This window comes from Dasypus novemcinctus, chromosome 21 (genome assembly GCF_030445035.2).
Source record: "Dasypus novemcinctus isolate mDasNov1 chromosome 21, mDasNov1.1.hap2, whole genome shotgun sequence".
NCBI lineage: Eukaryota > Metazoa > Chordata > Mammalia > Cingulata > Dasypodidae > Dasypus > Dasypus novemcinctus.
Genome location: NC_080693.1, coordinates 42,611,243 through 42,637,948, shown reverse-complemented (window position 1 = coordinate 42,637,948; position 26,706 = coordinate 42,611,243). Strand labels below are relative to the sequence as shown.

Here is a 26,706-nt window from a genome sequence, read left to right as displayed (position 1 = left end):
TAGCTCTGATATGGTTTGTGCTCTGTTGCTGTGAATCTAACTAGGAGTATCTCGAGAAAGGCATAATTGGTTTTGCTCTTTTGATGACCACTTTGATGGCTTAAATTTCTCCTCTCATTTACCATCAAAACCTGTCTATATTGACCTTGTCACGTGCTAGACTTTTGTATCTAAGACATTTGATAATGCCATAAACAAGTAATTACTAATTTGACTATTAAAAGTCGATAATATTTGAGAAATAGAGAAGAGGCAAGCTTTCTGACAAGATGGTTTACTTTAATTAAATTGGTGAGTGATTAATACAGACACTTGATCTGGTAGCCTTGCCTCTATGCATTTAGATCTTCATATAAATAAGAGATCTCAACCCATCTTTACAGTTAATGGTGATAACAGTATTCTTACTGTTCTGACTCTTGGCATGTATCTTTCCAGTGGTTCAGTTGATGGGGAATAACGTGGTTTAAAGTTTAATTGAATCTGCTCCTTTTGATGAGTTGTTGGAAAACAGATACCTTCTAATCAGAGCAGTATTTCAGTTTTAGTATTACTTTAAAATGTTGCTGTCATTTGGGGGATCTGGAGAGTGTTTCTTAAATGTTTGATAAAACTTACTACAGATAGATCTTTATGATGATTTCAGAGAAGACGTTTGCATTAATTATTTGAATTTGTAAAATTGAAATTATGGTGAAGGTATAGCAGATAAGTAATCAGTTAGGTTTCTTGAGGGATAGTAAAGGCATTTAAAAAAACAAAAATCCCAAGCCACTGGGTTAGTAGTTAGTTGCTTTTCTCTTTCAGATTTCTTCTTCGATCCCTGTGTTCTTTCCAACACTTTTTTTTCTGTTTTCTTTGCTGCAGTTCAAGTGCTCCTTTTTTTTTTTTTTTTTACTTTGATGTACTTTTTGGAATCATTAGCATCTCTTATATTCATCAACTTGGTATCATAATGTTTTAACATCAGTGTATAAAACATCAGTGTCCACATAGATATTCTTTAAATTAAAAAAAGAAATCCCAGAGCAAATACCAATGTTCATTTCAGTTAAACTCTAGTTTTAATAATTAAAAAAATTATTTTGTGACCATATATAAACATTTTATTTGAGACACTTGGTAGTTTCTGTGCTACCGCTTAAGACAATTTCCATTGATAGTGCTGCCACGGTATGTCTGTCAGTGGTTAGAGCCAAATGTGGCATCAATATTGACATTTGATTGCTAATTTAGGCTCCCTGTCATGGAGGCTGCACAGAATAGTAGTCCAAAAGCCACATTTTAAATGCAAGGTCCAAAATTTGATCAAACAGCAGCATCAAGGGAAGGTACATATGACTTGTCCTCATTTTTTCCTTGCTTTAAAAAACATCACAGCATAAGAAAAAAAAAAAACAAACCCACCCACCCAACCAAACAAACAAAAAACTGTCACAGCATGACTTTAATACTACTACTTTTAAACAAAGGTAAAAACTGGAGAACAAAGCCTAGAACAGTATACTTTATGGGGCCAGATAGGAAAGAGATGAGTTGGCTTAGAGCTATTAAAGAAAGTTTCTCAAACCCAAGTGGTATCCTGGGAGTTTACCAGGCAAATATGTGACCAAAAATAACTTTTCTTTACTAAAAGAACAATGCCAACTGGCTGATATAAATTAAATACAGAATTTCTGAATATTTTAGTAGCCCCAAGTGAAGAATCTAGCACTTTTCAAGAAATGGGGAATGCTACCTGTTCACTGAATTAAGCATGATGTCTTAGTATTAAATTGCATTCAGTGTATTGCTCCTTTAAGGTAACATACAGAAAACAACTTCACAAAGAAAGGGGAAGTTAATAAGCATCTTCAGAAAGGGATTATGTATTATGGATCTAGAATAGGACATAATTGCTTTAAAGTTAGATAGCATCTTTGAAGACTAATGGGTACACATTTTTTTTTGTTTTAATTTTTTAGAGAATTTATGGGTTTATAGAAAAATCATGCATAAAATACAGGCTCCCCATTTACTACCCTATTATTAACACCTTGCCTTGGTGTAAAAAGTTTTTGACACTTAATGAAAGCAGTTTTACAATTGTACTCATAAGTACAGTCTATGATTTAACTTAGGGTTCACTGTATGTATTGTGCAGTTCCATTGATTTTCTTTTTAATTTTTATTCTAGTTATATATATATGTATATATGTATATATGTATATATACACACACACACACAACCTAAAATTACCCCTTGTAACCACATTCAAATATATAATTCAGTGCTATTAATTGCAGTCATGAAGTTGTGCTACCATCACCACCACCCATTACCAAAACTTTTCCTTCATCCCAAATAGAAACTCTGTTCTTTCTCTCTCTCTCCCTTTTTTTTCTCTCCTTTTATTAGAGAAGTTGTGGGTTTACAGAACAACCATACATAAAATATAGGCTTCTCATACACTACCCCACTACCAACATTGTACTTTGGTGTGAAACATTTCTTAAAATTGATGATAGCACATTTTTTTTTATAATTGTATCACTAACTAAAGTCTCTGGTTAAACTCTGACTTTACTATTTGGGTAGTATAGTTCTATGGATTTTGGTTTTTAAATTTTATTTTGTCACCATATATACAATCTAACATTCCCCCTTTTAATCACACTCAAATATATAGTTCAGTGCTGTTAATTGCATTCACAATGTTGTGTTACCATCATCCCCATCCTATATGTTTAAAACTCCTAAACTTAAAAGTCTTGACAATTTTTGTTATATCTGTAGCATAGGAATGAGGATTTCTGCTGATAAGTTTTCACGACAAACGTGTTACACACGTCTATTTTCCAAACAAGACATGGAGCTCTCAGGAAACACTGAGGAAATGCATAGCTTGGGTGGTGGCGGTCATGTATCTGAGTTACACAAAGTAAAGGTTTCCCTCCTCTGCTCCTGCTGTGTGGTTGCAGTAGCTTCCTGCTGCAGCACATCTGCTGCCCTCGTGACTAAGGGTACCAGAAGAGACCCTTGTGCTGTGAATGAGACCCAGCTTTTGTGTGCACACACATGTGTGACTGAAATTTGCAACTGCTGGAAAGACTCTGGAGTTTTTACAGTGCTCTGCTACGGAAAGGACTAAGGCTAGTTAAAGGTTGGACCCAGAGCAGGCCAGTGAGAACGAGATTTCATGACAGCAGTCTCCACTGAGAGAGGACTGGGGTGGAACGTGGTGGGGGGAGGCCCAACTGACCAGCCTGACTTGTCCCGGCATGCCATGGGCTTCAAGCAGTTACTAAATTAAACCCACTGACAAAAGCCATTAAATCTCTCTAAACCAATAGATGAGGGAAGCAGACTTGGCCCATGGATAGGGTGCTCACCTACCACATGGGAGCTCCACAGTTCAAACCCTGGGCCTCCTTGACCCGTGTGGAGCTGGCCCACGCGCAGTGCTGATGCGCGCAAGGAGTGTGGTGCCATGCACGGGTGCCCGCTGCATAGGGGAGCCCCACGCACGAGGAGTGTGTCCCGTAAGGAGAGCCACCCAGTGCGAAAGAAAGTGCAGCCTGCCCAGGAATGGTGCTGCACACACAGAGAGCTGACACAACAAGATAATGCAACAAATAGAAACACATGCTGCTGATAAGGATAGAAGTGGTCACAGAAGAACACACGGCAAATGGACACAGAGAGCAGACAACTGGGGGGGGGGGAATAAATAAAAAATAAATCTTAAAAAAAAAAAATAGATGATTTCTTTGGATTCCCTGTATATCAAATAATATATACAGATACATAATAAGATATGAAAGTCTAATATAAAGCATCTTAATCTGTTTTACAGATGCATTTACTTAAAAAGCTAGTCTTTTTAATCTTTCAAATCCCTGGTAAAATTGTTGATTTTCAAAAGAATAAAGATTTAAGCAAGAACAGAGTGAAAATACTTTTTAAAAAGTGGTGACCTTTACAAGTACTACCTATTTCTGAAACTTACATTCAGATGACCCAAATGCATAAAGAGTGCATTCACAATGGAAATCCAAGTATAATGGGGAACGCAGTACATTTTAAACCTTAACTTCTTATTCCCTATCCTCACCTCATCCCCTGGTAATCTCTATTCTAAATTATGACTCTTAAGAGTTTGTTTATTCTAATTATTTCAAATCATTGATTTCATACAATATTTGTCTTTTTTGTCTGGCTTATTGCACTCAACATGACATCTTTAAGCTTCATCTATGTTCTTGCATGTTTGAGGGCTTCATTTCCTTTTTACGGCTGAATAATATTCCATTGTATATATACACCACATTTTATTTATTCATCTGTTGATGGACGCTTTGGTTGCTTCTATCTTTTGGCAAGTTTGAATAATGTTGCTATGAACATTGGTGTGCAAGTATCTGTTTGAGTTCCTGCTTTCAATTCTTTGGGGTATATACCAAGTAATGAGATTACTGGGTCATATGGTATTTCTTTACTTAGTTTTCTGAGGAACCACCAAACTGTCTTCCACAGAGGTTGTACCAGTTTACTTGGCCACTAGCAATGAATGAGTGTTGCTGTTTTTCCACATCCTCTTCAAACCTTGTTATTTTCCTTTTTTTTTTTGCTATTACAGAAGTTTGACCAAAAAATTAATATGAAGAGTGTATACTCCTTTTCTTTTTAAGATTTATTTTATTTATTTCTCCCCCCTCCCCTCCTCCCCAGTTAGATGCTGTCTGTGTCCATTCACTGTGTGTTCTTTTATGTCTGCATGCATTATCCGGTGGCACTGGGAAACTACGTCTCTTTTTTGTTGCGTCATCTTGCTGTGTGAGCTCTCCGTGTCTGTGGCGCCACTCCTGGGTGGGCTGTGCTTTTTTTTCATACAGGGCAGCTCTCCTTGTGGGGTGCACTCCTTATGCATGGGACACCCCTATGCGGGGGCGCCCCTGTGAGGTATGGCACTCCTTGCATGAAGCAGCACTGCATGTGGACCAGCTCACCACACGGACCAGGAGGCCCTGGGTATCAAACCCTGGACCCTCCATATGGTAGACAGACGCTCTAGCAGTTGAGCCACATCTGCTACCCAAAGGTGTATACTCTTGACCCAATTATTACATCACAGTAAAACAAGCCCTTTGGGAAGGGGACAAGTGGAAGCAATTGGTTTCTCTGCTGAACACAGCCATTATTTATACTTGTTCCAAGGTGTCTAACATGGTGATACTATTTCCTTCTATCACCACCATTCCAATATTGTTCTCTTGCCCACTAGTTGCCATCTCCACCTACTCATCTATCATAAGATTCATAAAGGGATCAAATCCCCACAATATTCCTTGGACATATCTGCCACCATTTAATTTCAGTTATAACTTCTTGTCCATACATTTTTTCAACTTGGGTGAGCTTTGCTTATGGTGTCTGCTCTGCCACCTCAGTGCTGCCTTGAAAATCCATTAAAAAAAAATAACATCCATTCTTATGGGTATGAAATGATATCTCATTATGGTGTTCATTTGCACTTCCCTGATGGCTAATAATGTTGAATATCTTATAATATACTTTCTGGCCATTTGTATATCTTCTTTGGAGAGATGCCTATTAAAGTCTTTTGCCCAATTTTAAATTGGGTTCTTTGTCTTTTTATTGTTAAGCTGAAGTATTTCTTTATATATTCTGGATATTAAGTCTTTACCGCATAGATGGTTTCCAAATATTTTCTCCCATTGTGTGAGTGGTTGTTTTACTTTCATGATAATGTCCTTTGATGCACAAAAGTTTTTAATTTTGATAAGGTCCCATTTATCAATTTTTTCTTTTGTTGCTTGTGCTTTGTGTGTAAGTTCTGAAGATGTTTCTCTATATTTTCTTCTAGGAGCTTTATAGTTCTGGCTCTTACATTTAGATCTTTGATCCATTTTGAGTTGATTTTTGTATATGATGTAAGGTAGGGGTCCACCTTCATTTGTTGAAGAGACTATTCTTTCCCAGCTGAATGGTCTTTGCCTCCTTATCAAAAATGAGTTGGGGGGATCAGATGTGGCTCAAGTGGTTGAGCCCCCACCTCCCATGTGGGAAGTCCCGGGTTTGGTTTGCAGTGCCTCCGGAAAAAACAAACAACATGCAAAACAAATGAAAAGAAACAACTTAGGGAAGCCGATGTGCTCAGTGGTTGAGTGCCACCTTCCCACATACGAGGTCTGGAGTTCAATCCCCAGGCCCAGTACCTCAAAAAAAAAAAAAAAAAAAAAAAAAGAGTTGACCATAAATGAGAGGGTTGATTTCTGAGCTCTCAATTGGATTCCATTGTTCTATATGCCTGGCCTTGTGCAGGTACCATGCTGTTTTGATTATTGTGGCTTTGTAATAAGTTTTAAGGTTGGGAAGTATGAATCTCCCAACTTTATTCTTCTTTTTCGAGATAGTATTAGCTATTCAGGGCTGCTTACCTTCGGTATGAATTTGATGATTGGCTTTTCTATTTTCGCAAAGAAGGCTGTTGAATTTTTGATAGGATTGACATCTTAACAATATTTAGTCTTCTAATCCATGAACATGGAATATCTTTCCATTTATTTAGGTCTCTGATTTATTTTTAGCAATGCTTTGTAATGTTTTCTGCGTACAAGTCCTTTACATCCTTGATTAGATTTATCCCTAGATATTTGATTCTTTTGGTTGAGATTGCGAATGGAATTTCTTTTCTTGATTTCTTCTTCTAATTGTTCTTTTCTTGTGTATAGATAAACTACTGGGTGTTGATTTTATACCCTGCTACTTCGCTGAGTTCATTTATTAGTTCTAGGAACTTATGGATTTTTCAGTATTTTCAGCATATAGGATCATGTCATCTGCAAATAGTGAAAGTTTTACTTTTTCCTTTCCAATTTGGATGCCTTTATTTCTTTTTCATGCCAAATTGCCTGGCAAGAACTTTCAGTACAATGCTAAATAACAGTGGTTACAGTGGGCATCCTTGTCTTGTGCCTGATCTTAGAGGGAAAGCTTCCAGTCTTTCACCTTTAAGTAGGATGTTAGCTGTGGGCTTTTCATATATGCCTCTTATCATCCTTCTATCAAAAAGGGGTGCTGGATTTTGTCACATACCTTCTCTGTATCAATTGAGAGAATCTTGTAGTTTTTTTTTCCTTTGTTGTGTTAATGTGGTATGTTACGTTAATTGATTTCCTTATGTTGAACCAACCTTGGATACCAGGGATAAATTCTACCTGATTGTGGGGTATAATTCCTTTAATATGCTCTTGGGTTTGATTTGCTAGTAGTTTGTTGAAGATTTTTGCATATATATTCAAAAGAGATATTGCTGTAGTTTTCTTGTGCATGTATGTGTATCTGCCTTTGTTATAAGGGTGTTGGTTTCATAGAGTGAATTAGGGAATGTTTTCTTCTCTTCAGTTTTTTGGAAGAGTTTGAGTAGAATTAGAGTAAAATCTTCTTGGAATGTTTGATAGAATTTCCTGTAAGGCCTTCTGGTCCTGCACTTTTCTTTGTTGGGAGGTTTTTGGTTACTGATTCAGTCTCTTTAATAATTATTAGTATGTTGAGATCTTCTATTTCTTCTTCTTCTTCTTTATTTTTTAAGATTTATTTATTTATATACCCCCCCCCCCAATTGTCTGCTCTCTGTGTCTGCTTGTCTTCTCTTTAGGCGGCACTGGGAACCTATCCTGGGACCTTCTGGAGCAGGAGAGAGGTGGTCAATCTCTTGCGCCACCTCACCTCCCTGGTCTGCTGCATCTCTTATGTCTCTCCTTTGTGTCTCTTTGTTGCATCATCTTGCTGTGCCAGCACTCCACATGGGCCAGCTCGCTATGCGGACCAGCTTGCCTTCACCAGGAGGCCCCAGGAGTCGAACCCTGGACTTCGCATATGGTAAACAGGAGCCCAATCACTTGAGGCACATCTGCTTCCCCTATTTCTTCTTGAGTCAGTATAGATAGTTTGTGTTTCTAAGAATTTATCCATTTCATCTAGGTTATCTAATTTATTGGCAATTTATTTTAACAAGTCAATTTTATTGATACATATCAATAAAGCATACAGTTTAAAGTGCACAATCAGTGGTATTTGGGACAATCAATAGTTATGCATTCATCACTTCAATCATCACTAGAACATTTTCATTATTTCCATAATACTAATAAAAAACAAAAAATGAAACTCATCACCTCTTGATCTCTCTGTGCTACCCCTGCTATACATAGTTCCTATTTCTGGCTATTCTTGCACAATTATTTATTTATTAAACAATTTTATTGAGATATATTCATATGCCATACAATCTATCCATAGTGTATGATCAATGACTTTTAGTATAATCACAATGTTATACATATTCATCACCACAAAAAGTTTTAGAACATTTTATTATTCCAAGAAGAAAAACTCTACTCCTTAGCACTCCTTCCCCATCCCTACATAACCACTAATCTAACTTCATCTTCATAAATCGATTTAATTTCCATTTTATATAAATGGAATCATATAATATGTAGTACTTTGTGTCAGGTTTCTTTCACTTAGCATGTTTTTTTTTTAATCTGATATTAACATCTTGCAGTATTACCATACATTTGATTAAAAAAAATCACAATCTTATATATACAGTTTTACCCATGTACATATTTCACATGTGGTTTTGTTATGCTATACAGTTCCATGTTACATTTTTTAGTTTTCCTTTTAGTAATATACGTGACATTACACTTTCCCTTTAAACCCCTTTCATACCCACATAATGGTACTGCTTCTTATAGACATTACGTTTGCTTTCACCTCTTCTATTAATTTCTAAAGGTTAACAGTTCTTTTTACCAATTCTGCACAAGTTAACCCTCAGCTTTCCATTCTCTAACCTCATTCTAATTTCTGGTAACCCGTATTCAAGTTATTAACTCCATGAAATTACACAATATATTTAGTTCACAGTAGTGCAGTCATACAGTATTTGCCCTTTTGTGTCTGGCTTGCTTCACTCGACATAATGTCCTCCAGGTTCATCCATGTTGTCATATGTTTTATGACATCATTTCTTCTTAGATCTGCTTAATATTCCATCATGTGAATGTACCACAGTTTGTCCATTCATCGGCTGGTGGACATCTGGGTTGTTTCCAACTTTTGGCAATTGTGCATAACACCATTGTAAATCAGTGTGCTGATGACTGTTTGTGTCATTGCTCTCAGTTACTTTGCATGTATATGTAGAAGTGGTATTGCTGGGTCACTTGGCAAATCTATAGTCAATTTCTTTAGGAACTACCACACAGTCCTCCTGAGTGCCTGTACCATTCTACATTCTCACCAACAGTGAATAAGTATTCCTATCTCTCCACATCCTCTCCAACACTCATAGTTCTGTGTTTTTAATAGAGACCATTTTAATAGGTGTGAAATGATATCTCATTGTAGTTTTGATTTGCATTTCCATAATCATTAGTGATGTTGAACATTTTTTCATGTGTTTTTTTTTTTTTTGCCATTTATATTTCTTCTTTGGACAAATGTCTATTCACGTTTTTTGCCTATTTTTTAATTGGGTGGTTTGTGTCTTTTTATTGTTGAGTTTTAGCATCTCTTTATATATCATGGATATTAAACCCTTATCAGATATGTGATTTCCAAACATTTTCTCCCATCGAGTTGGCTGCCTTTGCCTTTTCACCCTTTTGACAAAGTTCTTTGCAAAAGTATTTAATTTTGATGAGGTCCCATTTATCTATTTTTACTTTTGTTGCTTGTGCTCTGGGTGTAAGATCCAAGAAAGCATCTCCTACCACAAGGTCTTTAAGATGTTTCCCTACATTTTCTTCTAGTAGTTTTATGGTCCTGGCTTTTATATTTAGGGCTTTGATCTATTTTGAGTTGATTCTTGTATAGAGAGTGAGATCGGGGCCCTCTTTCTTTCTTTTGGTTATGGATATCCAGTTTTTCCAACATAATTTGTTCAAGAGACTGTTTTTCCCGTTAACATGGCTTTGGTAGGTTTGTTGAAAACCAGTTGGCCATGGAGGTGAGGGTTTATTTTTGGACTCTCAGTTCTATTGCACTGATCAATGTGTCCATCTTTATGCCAATAATAAGCTGTTTTGACCACTGTAGCTTTGCAGTATTTTTCAAGTTCAGGTAGTGAAATTCCTCCTATTGTTCTTTTTTAGAATGCTTTTGGCTATTGGGTATACTTTCCCTTGCAAATGAATTCGGGTAATTGCCTTTTCTATTTCTGTAAAGTAGGCTGCTGGAATTTTGATTGGTATTACATTGAATCTATGAATCAGTTTGGGTAGGATTGACATCCTTACGACATTTGGTCTTCCAACCCACGAACTTGGAATGTCTTTCCATTTGTTTGGGTCTTTCTTGATTTCTTTTAGCATTGTTTTATAGTTTTCTGCATTTAGTCTTTGGTTAAATTGATTCTTAGGTATTTGAGTCTTTTTGTTGCTATTATAAAAGGGAAATTTTCCCTGATTTCCCCCTCAAATTGTTCAGTACTAGTTCACAGAAACATTACTGATTTTTATGTGTTGATCTTGTATCCTACCACTTTGCTGAACTTGTTTATTAGCTCAAGTAGCTTTGTCTTAGACATTTCAGAATTTTCTTAATATAGGATCATGTCATCTGCAAATAATGAGCATTTCACCTCCTCTTTTCCAGTTGCAGGAACTGAGCCTGGGACCTCCCGTGTGGGAAGCAGGTGCTTAACCAGTTGAGCCACATCCACTTCCCTAATATTTTTAAAGGATCACTTGATGGCTGTGTGAAGGAGACAAGGTAGCAAACAGGAAGGCTAGTTAAGACGCTCTAGTTATAATCCAGGCAAGAGATGGTGACTTAGATAGGGTTGTTTTGGAGGAAATGCTAAGAAGTGGTTGCATTCTTGATTTATGTTGAAGATTGAACTGGTAGGATTTCCTGATGGATTGTATGCAGGGTATGAAAAAGAGGAGTCAGGTATGAGTTTAAGATTTGTGGCCTGAGCAATTGAAAGAATCAAGTTGCTATTTACTGAGGTGGAGGGAAACAAGGAGAGAAGCTAGTTTGGAGGAGAAATTAGGAACTCAGTTTTGAGTGTTTTAAGTTTATGATATCTCTGAAACATTCACGTCAAGTTGTTGAGAAGGCAAATACGTATAATTTCGGAGTTCATGGAACTGAAGGCATAAATTTGAGAGCCATCAGCATTATTGTATTTAATGTATTTAATACCATGAGACTGAATGAGATAACCTAGGGAACCAAGGTAGAGAGAAAAATAGAAGATTTGAAGCCTAAATTCTGGAACATTCAAACATTTAGAAGTTGGGAATATGAGGAGGAACCAGCAAAGGTGATTGAGAAGGAGCAACCAGTGAAGTAAGAGAGAATCAAGGAGGAATGGTGTTCTGGGTTGCATGTGAAGAAAATGTTTCAAGAAGGAAGGAATCATTCTGATACCAAAACCAGACAAAGACATAATAAGGAAAAGAAAATACAGTCCAGTGTTTCTTATGAATATACATGCGAAGATCACCAAAATGCTAGCAAACTGAATCCAGCATACATAAAAAAGGTTATATACAATTACTGAGTAGGATTCATCCCAGGAATGCAAGGTTGGTTAACATCTGAAAATCAATTAATGCAATATACCATATCAGTAAAATAAAGGACCAAAACCAGGTGATCATTTCAATAGATGCAGAAAAAATTGCCAAAATCTAGCACCCTTTCATGATAAAATTACTCAACAAATGAGGGATAAATGAGAACTTCCTCAAGTATTAAAGAATGTCTGTGAAAACCCACTGCTATCATAATACTCAATGGTGAACACTGAATGCTTTCCCATAAGATCAGAAGCAAGACAAAGATGTCTGCTCGTTACTTCTATCTAACATTGTACTGGAGATTCTAGCCAGAACAATTAGAAACTAGTCAAGGAAAAGAAATAAAAGACATCTAAATTGGAAAAGAAGAATAATCTCTATTCTTAGATAACTTGATCCCATATATAGAAAATCCAAAGAAAATCCACCAAAAGACTACTAGAACTAATAAATTCAGCAAAGTTGGCAGGGTATAAGATCAGTGCAAAAAAATCAGTTACATTTCTATATACCAATAATAATCTGAAAAGGAAATTAAGAAAATAATTCTATTTATGAGCATCCAAAAGAATAAATAGAATAAATTAAACCAGGGAAGTGAAAGACTTGAGCACTGAAAACTATAAAATATTGCTGAAAGAAACTAAAGAAGATCTAAATAAATGAAAAGACAGCCTGTGTTCATAGATTGAAAGAATTAATACTATAAAGATGGCAGTACTCCCCAAGTTGATCTACAGATTCAACACATCACTATCAAAATCCTGGCTGTGGTTTTTGCAGAAATGGACAAGCTGGTTCTAAATTCATGTGGAAATGCAAGGGACCCAGAATAACCAAAATTTTTTAAAAGAACAAATTTGGAAGACTAACCATTTCCAATTTCAAAACTTACTGTAAAGCTACAGTAATTAAGATATCATGGTACTGGCTTAAGAGTGAGAATATAGATCAAGGGAATAGAAATGAGAGTCCAGAAATAAACCCTTAAGTTAGAGTCAACTGATTTGCAACAAGTGTCAAGACAATTAGTGATGAAAAGAACAGTCTTCAAAAAAGCAACAGCTGGATATCTACATGCAAAAGAAAAAGTTGGATCATGCCTTAGTTTGCCATTCTGCTAAGACAGATATCACACATGGGTTGGGTTAAAATGACATGCTCACTGTTTTGGAGGTTAGAAGTCCAAAATCAAGGTGTCAGCAAAGCTGTGTAAGATTTCTCCCAGGAGTCTGTGGCATTCTGGTGCTGGCGCTGCAGTCCTTGGGATTCCTTGGCTTCTGTCATATGGCAATCTCTTTTTCCTCCTGCCTACATTTCTGCTTTCCACTGGCTCTTTTGTGGCCCTCACTGACTTTTTTTTTCTTTTTTTAAGGTACTGGGACCAGGGATTGAACCCAGGACCTTGTATGTGGGAAGCCAGAGCTCAACCACTGAGCTACTTCGGCTTCCACACTGACTTCTTTTTATAAGACTCCAGTGATATGGATTAAGGCTGACCCTGATTCAGTTGGGCTATACCTTAATGGAAAATAACATCTTCAAAAGTTTCTGTTTATAATGGGTGTGAACACAGGGGCATGATTTTAATTTGATTGAGATTAAGAAAGTATCTTTTGTTGGGTACATAACTCAAACTACCACAGACCCTTATGTCACACCATACACAAAAATTAACTCAAATGCATCATAGACCTAAATGTAAGAGCTAAAACTGTAACACTCTTAGAAGAAAACATTGGTGTAAATCTTTTTTTTAACGAATCAATTTTATTGATACATATTAATAAGCATACAGTTCATCCAAAGTGTACAATCAGTGGTATTTGCTATAATCACATAGTTGTGCCTTCATCACTTCATTCATTATTAGAGCATTTTCATTATTTCAATAATAATAATAATAAACAAGAAAATTCTTCACCTCTCAGTCTCTCTCTCTTTCTCCTGCTGTACATAGCTGCTCTTTCTGGCTATTCTTGCACAATTATTTATTTATTAGGCCGTTTTGTTGAGATATAGTCACATACCATACAATCTATCTAAAGTGTATAATCAATGGCTTTTAGTATGATGACAATTTTGTTCAAGGGGTAAATCTTAATGACCCTGGCTTTGGAAATGGTTTCTTAGATAGGAAGATATGACACCAAAAGCACAAGTGACAGAAAAAAAAAATAGATAAATTGGACTTCACTTAAATTAGAAAGCATTGTGCTGTAAATGATACCATCAAGAAAGTGGAAAGATGACACACAGAATGGGAGAAAATAATTGTAAATCCTGTGTTTAATAAGGGACTGGTGGCCAGAATATATAAAGAGCTTTTATAACTCAGTAATAAAAAATAGCAGAAGATCTGAATGGACATTATCTCCAAAGAAATATATAAATGGCTGGTAAGTACATGAAAAGGTAGATGTTCAACATTATTGATGTTTAGGAAAATGCAAATCAAAACCACAGTGAGAGGGAGCAGAGGTGGCTCAAGCCATTGGGTGCTTCCCTCCCACATGGGAGGTTCCTGGTTCAGTTTCTGGTGCCTCCTGAAAAGAAGATCAGCTCACAATGAACAGACAACAAGCAAAAAACAATGAGGGGGGTGGAATAAATAAATAAAATAAATCTTTAAAAAAAAAACACCTTGCAATGAGATACCAGTTCATACTTGCTAGGATTGCTCTAACCAAAAAGACAGATAACAAGCACTGGTGAGGATATGGAAAAATTGGAACCCTTGTGCATTCCTGGTAGAAATGTAAAATGGTGCAGCAGCTTTGGAAAACAGTTTTTGGCAGTTCCGCAAAATGTTAACCATAGTTACCATATGGCCTAGTAATATCACTCCAGGTTTATATACCTAACAGAAGTAAAAACATATGTCCATACAAACATGGGTATGAGAATTTTCATAGCAGCATTACTCATAATAGCCAAAAAGGTGGGACCTACCCAGATGTCCATAAGCTGATAACAGGATATGCAAAATGTGGTATATTCATGCAATAAAATGTTATTTGGCCATCAAAAGGAATGAATTACTGGTACCTACTAAAACATGAATGAACTTTGAAAGCATTATGCTAAAGTGAAAGAAGCTAGTCACAAAAGACCCCGTATTGGGAATGGATGTGCCTCGGGCAGTTGGGCTCCCACCTCCCACATGGGAATTCCCGGGTTCAGTTCCCAATGCCTTCTAAAGAAGACAAACAGAGCAGAAACAATGAGGATGACAAGCAGAAGCAAGCAAAAACTAACGAGCAGGGAGCAAATGTGGCTCAAGCAGCTGGGCACCTGCCTCCCATAGGGGGTCCTGGGTTCCATTTCAGATGCCTCCTAAAGAAGAAACAGACAACGAGCCGACAATGAGCAAAAGAACAAGCAAAAACAACTAGCAAACAGATGAGCAGGCCATCTTAGATTGGAGGAAGATCACATATTCTATGATTCCATTTATATGAAATGTCCAGAATGGGCAAATCTATAGAGACAGAAAGTAGACTAGTGGTTGCTTAGAACTGGGATGTGCATGGCTTGAGGAGAGTGGGAGTGACAGCTAATGGGTGTGGAGATTTTTTTAGGTAGGATGAAAATATTGTAAAGTTGATTGTTGTATTTGTACAACTCTGAATATACAAAAGCCATTGAAATGGACAGTTTAAATTGTAAATTATATGATTTGTGAATTGTATCTGAATAAAGCTTTTTTTTTTTTTTTAAGATGGGAGTGATATATTATGTCAGATGCTGCAAATCAAGTAAGATGAGGATCGAAATTGACCACTGATTTTAGCAATGTGAAGTCGGTGGTGACTTTGGCAAGAACAATCTTGGTAGAGTGGTGAAGTGGGTTCAAGAGAGAATGCAAGGAGATAAACTGGAGACAGTGAGTACAGAAAACTCCTGAGGAGTATGCTGTAAAGGGAGTGGAGAAATAGGCCACTGACTGGAAGGGGAAGTGGAGGATGGAGAGAGAGTTTTATCTTGTTTTTAGATACGAAATATATTTTGTATGCTGTTTGTATGCTGATGGAAATGACCTAGTAGAGGGAAAAATTGATGTTGCAGGAAAGAGGTGAGAATTGCTGGTGAGTACACAAGTAGGGAGGGGTTTGTCTGATGGCCAGTTCATTGTAAGTATTGAAGGGAAGGCTGTGAATGGGTAGTTTCACGTTGGTATGGTGATGGAAGCATGGAGAAGTTCTCATCTGAGTCTTCCAGTTTTTTTTTTTTTTTAATGAAGATAATTGAAAGTGAGGATATGTGGTCGGGCTTCTGGAAGCTTGAGAAAAGAGGAGAAGATATAGAAAAGTTACCTAAGAGAGGGAATATGAATGGACCAAGCAAATGTAGAAGAATGTCATTAAAGACCCACATAAAGTTAATAAAAATGAAATTAAAGTAAGTGAGCCCAGTTAGCATGGACTTGTTTTTTTTCCCAACCATATAGAGCTGCATGGGTGCAGGTATAGAGATTTAACTTAGTTTGGGGTTTGCCAAGGTAGTACAGGTACATAATCCCTTATCTGCAATTCTGAAATGAAACAGTTCTGAAAACAGTTTTTCCTTTGTTCTGGTAAATTTGGCTGTAATTGTGGTGGTGATGCTTGACCCATATTGTCTCGAAGCTATTTATGTAATAGGTTTTCTTTATCCCACTTAGTGGGAGTATTCGTATATTTTGCTTCACATATATTAATGTGTATGATTTTGCGGTGATGCTTCAGACTGCACTGGGGCATTCATGGTATGTGTACCATATTATCTTTCTAAAATGCTAAAAATTCCAAGTTCCAAGACACATCAATCCCCAAGGGATTATGTACGACAAAGGGACAGCATGCAAGGGAGTTAAGGATGTGTACCAGGAGTGATTTTCCTGATGGACTGTGGAATCACATCTATATGGCAAAGAAGGGAATTGAGCACATGAGAAGAGGGTGAGGGATGCTGGAAAGGTGGCAGGATCAATGGATTATTGATCCTGGTGGTACTGAAGACCTATTGGAATCTGGTTGCTAGAGGGAGAATGCTGGAAAGATAGGAAGAGGTTTGTTTCAACTGAGTTTTTAATCCTTAATGGACATAATTGCAGGATACAAGTACCCTTTTTTTTTTTTTTTTAAAGCTTTATTTTTTATTTATTTAATTCCCCTCCCCTCCCCAGGTTGTCTGTTTTCTGTGTCTTTTTGCTGCGTCTTGTTTCTTGTTTCTTTTGTCCGCTTCTGTTGTCGTCAGCGGCTGGGGAAGTGTGGGCGGCGCCATTCCTCTGGCAGGCTGCAGTTTTTTTTCGCGCTGGGCGGCTCTCCTTACGGGGTGCACTCCTTGCGCGTGGGGCTCCCCTACGCGGGGGACACCCCTGGGTGGTGCAGCACTCCTTGCGTGCATCAGCACTGCGCATGGGCCAGCTCCACACGGGTTAAGGAGGCCCGGGGTTTGAACCGCGGACCTCCCATGTGGTAGACGGACGCCCTAACCACTGGGCCAAAGTCCGTTTCCCACAAGTACCCTTTGAGTTTCTTACTTTTGAACCCTTCTTAGTAAATTTTAGCTAGTTCTTAATGACTTCCTCTTGACTCTTTCAACACAAATGATATATCATATGATGCCATTAAAAGAAAGTTTGCCAAAGAATGCCCAGTTACTGAGTTGGTGTCCCAAAGAATATATAACCGTCTCCCTACCTTTATTAGAGGTACAAGGTAAAAAAGGTTTGAACCAGAACATATGTCTGGTGACCAAGGGACAGAATATTTGAAATGGGGATTCTTGGGAAATCTAAGCAGTAGCCTCTCCATCCCCATGGATTAGAAACAGTGGTTTGATGAAGTCATTTAGTCCTTATAAAATTCTTTTTATGTGTAGGAAAAAGAAAGGAAAGCAAACAGGCAAACAGTCCTTATCATTTGAATTATCCTGTCTTCACACATCAGAACCCAGTACTTCTAGTTAATAATTGACATTTGGAGACACTATTTATCATGCCTTATGGAATATATGGGGTCTGATGAGAAAGTTTTCTGTGATTCACTAAAAAATCTTGAATTACACAGTTTGAATGGATGAAGTATATTATATGTGAATCATTTCTCAATAAAGCAGTTAAAAATTACTTACCATCTGCAGCAAGTCAAAATAGATGTTAGTAATAGTATTTCTGGTATGTTGCCTTTATTTTATTTTAAGGAACAGAAAAATACTCATTAGGGCTTTAATACGTTTGTTCATTATATCTTTGATCCTCCTGCCCTTTTTCTCCTATAAGAATTATGAAATTTCTCTGTATGAATTTGCAGACTAGGAAGATATTTCCAAAATTACTATATTTTTTCCTCTGGACATTGCTCAAGAAATATTGACAAATTATTCTTCTTGGGGTTTTCCAGTACCTTAGAAATGTTTAAATATCATGGTGTTGAGAAGTCCTAGAGTGCAACAGCTTCCATTACTGTTAGATTTTTTTCAGGGTTACTTGCATATTTTTAAATAATATGTTTATCCTACTGTTTATCAATTTCAGTCGTTATCTGTTGACTTGACATTATGATAGTGAGGCCCTAGCTCTCAAGTCTCTCTCCTCCACATTCTTTAGCTCCTTATTCTCTCGGTGTACTTACATTGCAGTTCTGTAAAAACATTTCATGCATACATTATTATTACTAAATAAATGCTATTCATAAGTCATATATGATTACATTTCCTTACAAAATTTTTCCCTAAAGTTAATGATGTCTGATTAAAATTTTTTTGCTTAGTTTTCCATGTATCTGTTGTTCTTTTTACCCATGTGCTCCAAGTGCCTTGAACATATGAAATAACCTGTTGTTTCTTTCCTCCCCTGCCTTTTCCCCCTGGTGACGTCACTCCTAGAGCCCTCTGGACTCTGGTTCCTTTCTGGAGTGGTTCCTTTCCGGGCCTGGTGGCTTAACTTTACTTCTTTTCTGTGTTAGACCTCTGTTTTCTAAGTTCTCATGTTTTTCTCTTGGTGTATGTACTCATTTTACTGAAGCACATCTTCTACCAGCTTCTATGAAAGAGTTTATGGAAAGTAAATAGAGTCCTTGCATGCGTGAAAAGGTCTTTATGGAACTCTTATACTTGATTAATAATTTGGCTCTGTTGAATTTGAGATTGGAAGTAATTTTTTTCCTCAGAATTTAAAGACATTGTTTTGCTGTTCTTTGATATCTGCTGTTGCCATTGAGATGTCCAGCATCATTTTGATTTCTGTTCCTTATAGGGAGTCATATATTTTATTGTCAAACCTGGGACACTTGAGGTGCTAACCTGACAGAACACTAGAAAATAGACATAAACCAGGACTCTTGATAAACTGGGAAATGTGGCCACCCTCTTTATATGTTTTTTCTCTCTTTTTTAGGTATTTCTCTTTTTCTCTGGTGTTCTACATTCTATGATGATGTATGCTGGCCAAAATCCTTTTTCATTCATTATACTAGATCTTTGTAAACTTATTTCTGTCTGTTGGTTTTGAGAGAACATTATTATTTCTTTAATAATTTTCTCCCAGTCTTTTATTAGTTAGATGTTTGATTTTCTGGATTGTTCTCTAAGTTTTTTTCTTCTCTCTCAAATAAGTAAGAGGATGTTATCTTTTTGCTTTATATCTGAGAGATTTTTGTGTACTTTATCTTTTTTTTTAAAAGTTCTGTTTTGTTTAATTTCTTCTTTTAGTTTTTTCTCATAGCATCTTTTTTTTTAAAGATTTATTTTATTTATTCCCCTTCCTCCCCCCCACCCATTGTTTGCTCTCTGTGTCCACTCGCTGTGTATTCTTCTGTGTCTCCTTGCACTCTCCGAGCCACCAGGAAACTCTCTCTTTTTTTGTTGCGTCATCTTGTTGCGTCAGCTCTCTATGTGTGCAGCGCCACTCCTGGGCGGGCTGTGCTTTTTTCACGTGGGGTGGCTCTCCTTGCAGGGCGCACTCCTTGCCCATGGGGCACCCCCATGTGGGCAGGGCACTCCTTGGACGCAGCAGCTCTGTGTGTGGGCCAGCTCACCACACAGGTCAGGAGGCCCTGGATATCAAACCCTAGACACTCCCATATGGTAGGTGGACACTCTTATCAGTTGAGCCATGTCTGCTTCCCTCTCATAGCATCTTGTTCTTCTTAGGAATTGTATTAATATCTTCTCTCAACTTTCTGAGGATATCCGTTGTAATTCCCCTCCTACCTCCCTCCCTCTGTTCCTTCCATCCTTTGTTTCTTTTATTCCCAGCACTGATTTCTTGAGTCTCCTTTTTCTGTTTGTTTTGGTCTGTGTTCTGAAGCTTTCTTCAGATGCTGGTGATCCTTAATTGTTCATATTTAAGAGGAAGGCATTAGAAAGTTCATTTAGAATCTCTGAATCTGGGCAGAGATTTTTGGCTGGTGGGCTTCCTTGAAGTATAATTATGCTGTGAACTAACCTTTTGACTTGAGTACTTCCAAAAATATTATTTCTGGGGAAGAGGGAGGACAGCCATCCAATTTCTCCAGAAATGACTCCCCTGCTCTATTACCTAGGAAATTATATACCTGGGTACTAGAGCATTCTGTAATTAGAAGGGGGGCAGTGGGAAAAAGGTCCCAGAGATTGGCATAGAGCCTTTCCCCTGTACCTCTTCCCAGCCTTTCGTGCCTGATATCCCTTAGTCTGGATCATCGTGCTTTCGTTTTTCCAGACAATAAAGCTTCTTTTCTCCCAGTGAGGGGAGGTGGTAGAGATGGTTAGTTACTTGGCTGTGTGGAATAAGGGTTCTACTCCTTCCTCCTCCCACTTTTCATAACTGCCAGTCCATGTGCTGATCCTTTCAGGAATCTGTGCACAAAATTGGCTCTGCCCTACTTTTATTCCCTCTGAGTCCTTGGGGGGTGATAATTTCCTTTTACTCCTAGTTTTCTTACTATCTTTGAAAAACATTTTTTAATGAAAATCTCCAATTTATTAGCTTTCCCTTTCTTTTCTTTCCTGTGATTTAATAAATTTATTTTAGTCCTTACTGTTTTTTAGAGGGTTAGAGAAGAGTGAAGAGATAAACTTCTGTGTTCAATCTGCCAATTTTTAACTAATTATACAATGCATTTTTCTAGGCAAAATATTGTAAATGCTGATTAGGATTAGGTGCTGTTCCTCATGCATGTTACAAGTTAAACAGACTTTTGTGGGCCTAACCACATCTACAGTGTTCCCCTAGAATTAGAGAAACAAGCCTTTCTGAGTTGAAGACTATCTGGAGGAATTATAACAGACTAGAACAAAAATATTTTATAAGTGTCTATTTTCTAAGTCACATAGAAAATTACTATAAAGTGATATCATTATTGAAGTAAAAAGCTCCAGTAACTATAATGCAAAGTTAAATTATAGTGGAAAAGTTTGTTCATAAAGTTAAACTGTAAAAATTGAACTCAGTCTAAATTAAATTCTTCAGCCAATATCTCGAAAGCTTCATGAACCTCAGCAACTTTTTTGAAAATAAGTTTTCTTAATTAAATTTAAGACCAATGATCATGATAGCTATGGGAAATAGTAATAGCCATGGGAATAATTTAAATTTTTTTTTTCCCCTACCTTGGACACAATAGGATCTTCTGAAACATTGGTCTGAATAAACTAGATTTAGCCACATAGACCAATAAAATAATCTCCCTAATCGTGAGTGACTAAGAGGAGCTCCACAGGCACTCATGTAGCAAGAATGCATCCCAGAATATGTAAAGTACGCAGAGTGCTTGAAAGTAAGTGGTGCACCAATGTGGTGTTTGAACTGCAGAGACCACTGCAAGTATAATGGATCCACTGCGATTGTGCGGGCCCGAATCCAGCCTTTGGGCAGGGCATAGGCAGTCTGTTCTGAAGGATCGTTGCCTGTTGTGCTAGGGCAGCTTTGCAGGAATACTGGCTCCCTGGTGGCCATGACTGCCCCAGTCTCAAAGGGTCAGAGACGATTAGGAAAAGCAGAAGTGGTTGTTGTAATCTCTTGTGTCTGGAACAAGGTAAGGGCATGAAATGCAGTCATTCCATTATTTTCCTTTTTTATTTTTTTATTTTTCTTTCTTCTTCTTTACTTTTTATAAACCATCCTGTCCCCCCCCAACCTTGCTTTTGACAGACTATTGACTAGGAACCAGAAGCCCATTTTTGCTTAGCCTTAAGGGCAGCTGTTTACAGAGTAGCAGTGTTACGTAGGTTTACTGTGTCGTATGTCTGTGTAACTCTGGATTTGGATCTTGTATTTAGCTGTCAGAAGTGACTGTGATGAAGTAGGAGAGATAAACTGATAGATTGGCTGCCAGAAAGATGTTGGGAATCAATCAGATAAACAGGGTAGAGAAATAGCTTGCTGTTTTCTAGTGATAATAAGCCAGTGGCCTCTGGTCCCCGCATTTTTAAATGTAATTGCCGTGGTAATAATGTCCAAAATAAGCAAATGAAAAAACATCATGGGAAGTTTTTAATTTTGATTGAGATATCCTTTTCTCTTTTGCAATAAAGATTCATCTTATGAAAGTGAATATTTTTATAAATTTGTTTACTTCTTCCAGCATCTATACTTACATAAACAAATGGAAATTAGAAAGTGAACTAATTTGATGGGAATTTATTCCTTTCTCCATCTTCCCATAGCCTTTAGCTGTTTTCCTTGGTGAAATATCTATATTGCTACCATCCTTACTTACAAAATAATTACTTATTTTTTGTGAAGAAACAAGTTTTAAAGTCAAGCCTGTATTGGTGATGAATGATTAGCAGGAACTAGTTTATGTTAGTGTCTTCTCTTAGATTCCTCTCAGAAGATTTTTGGAATTTTAATCTCAGTTGCTAGCACTGATATAGGAGAGATGATATCTAGTTTTTTTGTTTTTTTTTAAAGATTTATTTATTTATTTAATTTCCCCCCCCCCTCCCCTGGTTGTCTGTTCTCTGTGTCTATTTGCTGCGTCTTGTTTCTTTGTCTGCTTCTGTTGTCGTCAGCGGCACGGGAAGTGTGGGCGGCGCCATTCCTGGGCAGGCTGCTCTTTCTTTTCACGCTGGGCGGCTTTTCTCACGGGTGCACTCCTTGTGCGTGGGGCTCCCCCACGCGGGGGACACCCTTGCGTGGCACGGCACTCCTTGCGCGCATCAGCACTGCGCATGGCCAGCTCCACACGGAGTCAAGGAGGCCCGGGGTTTGAACCGCGGACCTCCCATATGGTAGACGGACGCCCTAACCACTGGGCCAAAGTCCGTTTCCCGATATCTAGTTTTATTGTTGTAATTTAATATTCTCCCTTAATGTTTAACTTTTACATCTGTTGCCTTCTCTTTACCTGGGACTTTAAGAGCCAGTGTGTGAAAGGTATAGATTTAGATTTAGATTGCATGCAGTGGAGTACTCAGGATTAGGAGAGAGAGGGAGAGAAATTTAGAGTTCCCATGGGGTTATTTGTATAGGATAAGAAACTGGTCCTGTGAATTGTATTTACATTATATATATAGATGAATTTCTTTAGGTTCTTCAGGTTTATGCCTGTGAATGTGTTGGTGTTGTAAGTGGTCCAATCACATAATAGTAAGCGTGGTAGAGTACCAGCTGTGGAAAGCTGAGGATGAAGTCCATACTTTTAATTATATACAATAAAGGCTTTTGCCTGAGGAAGACCTTCCTGCCTACTGGAGGTTATAGGTCAGAAGTTAACCATGTACCAATATCCTTTGGTGAGAAGCTGATGCATTTCCTTTTTGCCACATAGCCCTTCCCACCTGATCTTTTAAAGATTCTCCATTGGTATTGATGGGGTAGACAAAACTAATCATAAAAACATTGAAGGGAAAGTTACACATTCATTGATCCATTTGAAATGAACTGCAGTACAACAAGTCTTCCAAATGGACTTCTCACCTATTTCTATAGCCATCTTTTTAAAGATATATAAATATGAAAGGGTTAAAGGAATTCAGTCATGTTCTTGCCACTGGGTTGTCCTTTATTGATTGTGGTTTTAGAGCTGTCATTATACTATTCAGATTTCCTACTGTGCCCTTTTAAAGTAGTTGATGCTGGGAGATGATAAATCAGTTGTTTTCCTTTTTCTCCTAGCTTCTTAGAGAACTCATAGAACGGAAGACCAGCTCCTTGGATCCCAATGATCAGGTGGCCATGGGAAGGTAATTTAGATACAGCTTTCTGTTTTAGTTTCCTTGCTGTTAAAGCAAATAATCATGCAATGGGTTGGCTTAAGCAATGGGAATTTATTGGCTCACGGTTTTGAGGCTAGGAAATGTCCAAATCAAAGCATCATCAAGGGAATGCTTTCTTCTTGAAAACAGGCCTTCTCAGGATAGCTGCTGGTGATCCTTTGTTCTTGGCTCCTCTGTTACATAGCAATGTACATTGCAGCCTCTGCTGGCCTCTCCCTTCTCTTCCAATTGCCTTGACCTTCAGCTGCTTGCTTCCCATGGCTTTTTCTCTCTGAATTTCATTCTGCTTGTAAAGGACTCCAGGAAGAAGATTAAGACCCGTCCTGTTGGGCCTCAACAGACTCCAGCACCTACAATCTGATTTATTGGACTCACCACACTCAGCTAAGATGGAGTTGAAGAAGGACAACCACCACACCATGGAGCCTAGAGTGATTACAACTGAAAGTGGGAGGATTGCATCCAGCATCCATGTGGAATCTGAGCCTCCTCTTGACATAGAGGTGCAATGGACACAACCAATCCAGTGTCCACATAGAAAAGGTGGCATTGGATTGGGAAAAGTGGACATGGTGACTGATGGGTATGGGGAAAGGCAGGAAGAGATGAGAGGTGGAGGCATCTTTGGGACATGGAGCTGCCCTGGATGGTGCTTCAGGGGCAATCACCGGACATTGTAAATCCTCACAGGGCCCACTGGATGGAATGGGGGAGAGTATGGGCCATGATGTGGACCATTGACCATGAGGTGCAGAGATGCCCAAAGATGTACTTACCAAATGCAATGGATGTGTCATGATGATGGGAATGAGTGTTGCTGGGGGGGGAGAGGTGGGGTGGGGGTGGTGGGGTTGAATGGGACCTCATATATATATATATTTTTAATGTAATATTATTACAAAGTCAATTAAAAAAAAAAAAAGACCCGTCCTAATTTAGTTGGGCCACACCTTAACTGAAGTAAACTTATGAAAAGGTCCTCCTTACAATGAGTTCACACCCATGGGAATGGTTTTAAGTTTAAGAACATGTTTTTCTGGGAGTACATAGCTCCAAACTTCCACACTTTCTATTCATGCAAGCAGCCAGTATATTTTCTCCCTTTGAGTCCCCCCTTAATTTTGCCTCAAACACAGTGATTGGCCCTAGAATTACAGAAGTTTAAACAAGATAATAAGATCTAGGAAGACAAAAGGACGAAAATCCTAACTGTTTAACCTACATTGCCTTAAGTGCAGTTTGTAGAGATTATAAAACACCTTTATCTGTTTCAGAATTTGTTTTCCAAAGTCCTGATGCTCCTTGACCTCTAGTTTGGATTGTGATTGTATCTATTTCTACTTGCTGACCAGTTAATAAAAAGCAGCCACCCACATGTCAGAATGTGGCACTGTACACGACAGGTTCCTTGCTAATAGTCTAATCTACTTTAATGTAAGAGTCTGCCCTAATTTAGACTTCCACCTCTTCTGTAAAAGCTTCAGCACAATTAGAAATGGAATGTGGTGGCATTACACAGATGTCAGGGTAGAATGTAAAGTAGTGAAGGAAAGCTCTTGTGTGTATGCTTCATCCAGTGGTTGGAAAATAAAAAGGGCATTTAGAGTGCTACCTAATGAATAGTGTACATTTAAATAGTCATGAGCCATAATTTGCAAAAGCATGAAAGGAAACAAAAGCTGTAAGTGCCAGAATGGGATTTTGGGCAGAACATTATTTTGAGAACGCAATGAAAAATTTGTGTTGATGAAATAAGTTTATTTGAGTAAAACATTATTTGAATTTTAGGGGAGGATGTTGTTGATATTTTGTATATCTCTGGAGTGTTATAGAGAGCTGTTCACTATAAATTTAATGTGATAGAGCAAATTGCATTTAAGTGGTGATTATATTGTACATTTATCTGACTTTACAATAAAATAGATTATGGTAATTAAGATTATATTAAGATTACAGTAATTGGATTTTCCTAGATTTTTTTTTCTGATGTTGCATTTTCATTGTATAAATCAGGTAAGATGACTAGCTGCTGTCGTTGCTGCTGCTGCTTTTTCTTCTAGTGCTGCTGCTGCTTCTAACATTTGTTCCTATAAACAGTTTGTGGAGATTTTCTTACTTCAGTATCCTTTATTTGAAAAATTAATTCCTTCTTTACTACAGTGACTATAGAATATGTGAATTTTGTTTGGCTCCCGACTTAATATCAACTGTAAAATTGAGACAATCTGGAAAATTTGAAGACAATTTGGAATATTTGGTAGTGAAGAATATATGTTAACTTTTTTTAGGTGTGATAATGGTATTGTAGTTATATGGAGGGGAGGGGGAAAGAAAGTCCTTATCTTTTAGCAACACATACTGAAATATTTACAGATGAAAAATAAATGAAATGAGGGAAACGGACTTGGCCCAGTGGTTAGGGCGTCTGTCTATCACATGGGAGGTCCGCGGTTCAAACCCCGGGCCACCTTGACCCATGTGGAGCTGGCCCATGCGCAGTGCTGATGCACGCAAGGAGTGCCCTGCCACAGAGGGGTGTCCCCGACGTAGGGGAGCCCCACGCGCAAGGAGTGCGCCCCGTAAGGAGAGCCGCCCAGCGCGAAAGAAAATGCAGCCTGCCCAGGAATGGCGCCGCCCACACTTCCCATGCTGCTGACAACAGAAGCGGACAAAGAAACAAGACGCAGCAAAAAGACACAGAGAACAGACAGCCAGGGGAGGGGGAGTTAAATAAATAAATAAATCTTTTAAAAAATAAAATAAAATAAATGAAATGACTAACACTAATATCAGTAGTGGATAATTATAAAAAATTAGCAAGAATTGGAACGCACAAGAAAAAAGCACTTGGGTGTTAGCAAAGGAAAAATTACATTCAAGGAATTCGTGTATTCAAACCAAACAGTGGTAGTAACA

At 37.9% G+C, this 26,706-nt stretch overlaps 1 protein-coding gene across 1 annotated transcript in view; it reads left to right on the top strand.

Moving 5' to 3' along the window:
* Nucleotides 1–26,706, top strand: part of AATF (apoptosis antagonizing transcription factor) — a 117,322-nt gene that overhangs the window by 51,653 nt on the left and 38,963 nt on the right. Inside the window, exon 9 of the mRNA XM_058283204.2 lies at nucleotides 23,690–23,757. Within this exon, the coding sequence (XP_058139187.1) occupies nucleotides 23,690–23,757 (68 nt within the window). The remainder of the gene's footprint in view (nucleotides 1–23,689; nucleotides 23,758–26,706) is intronic.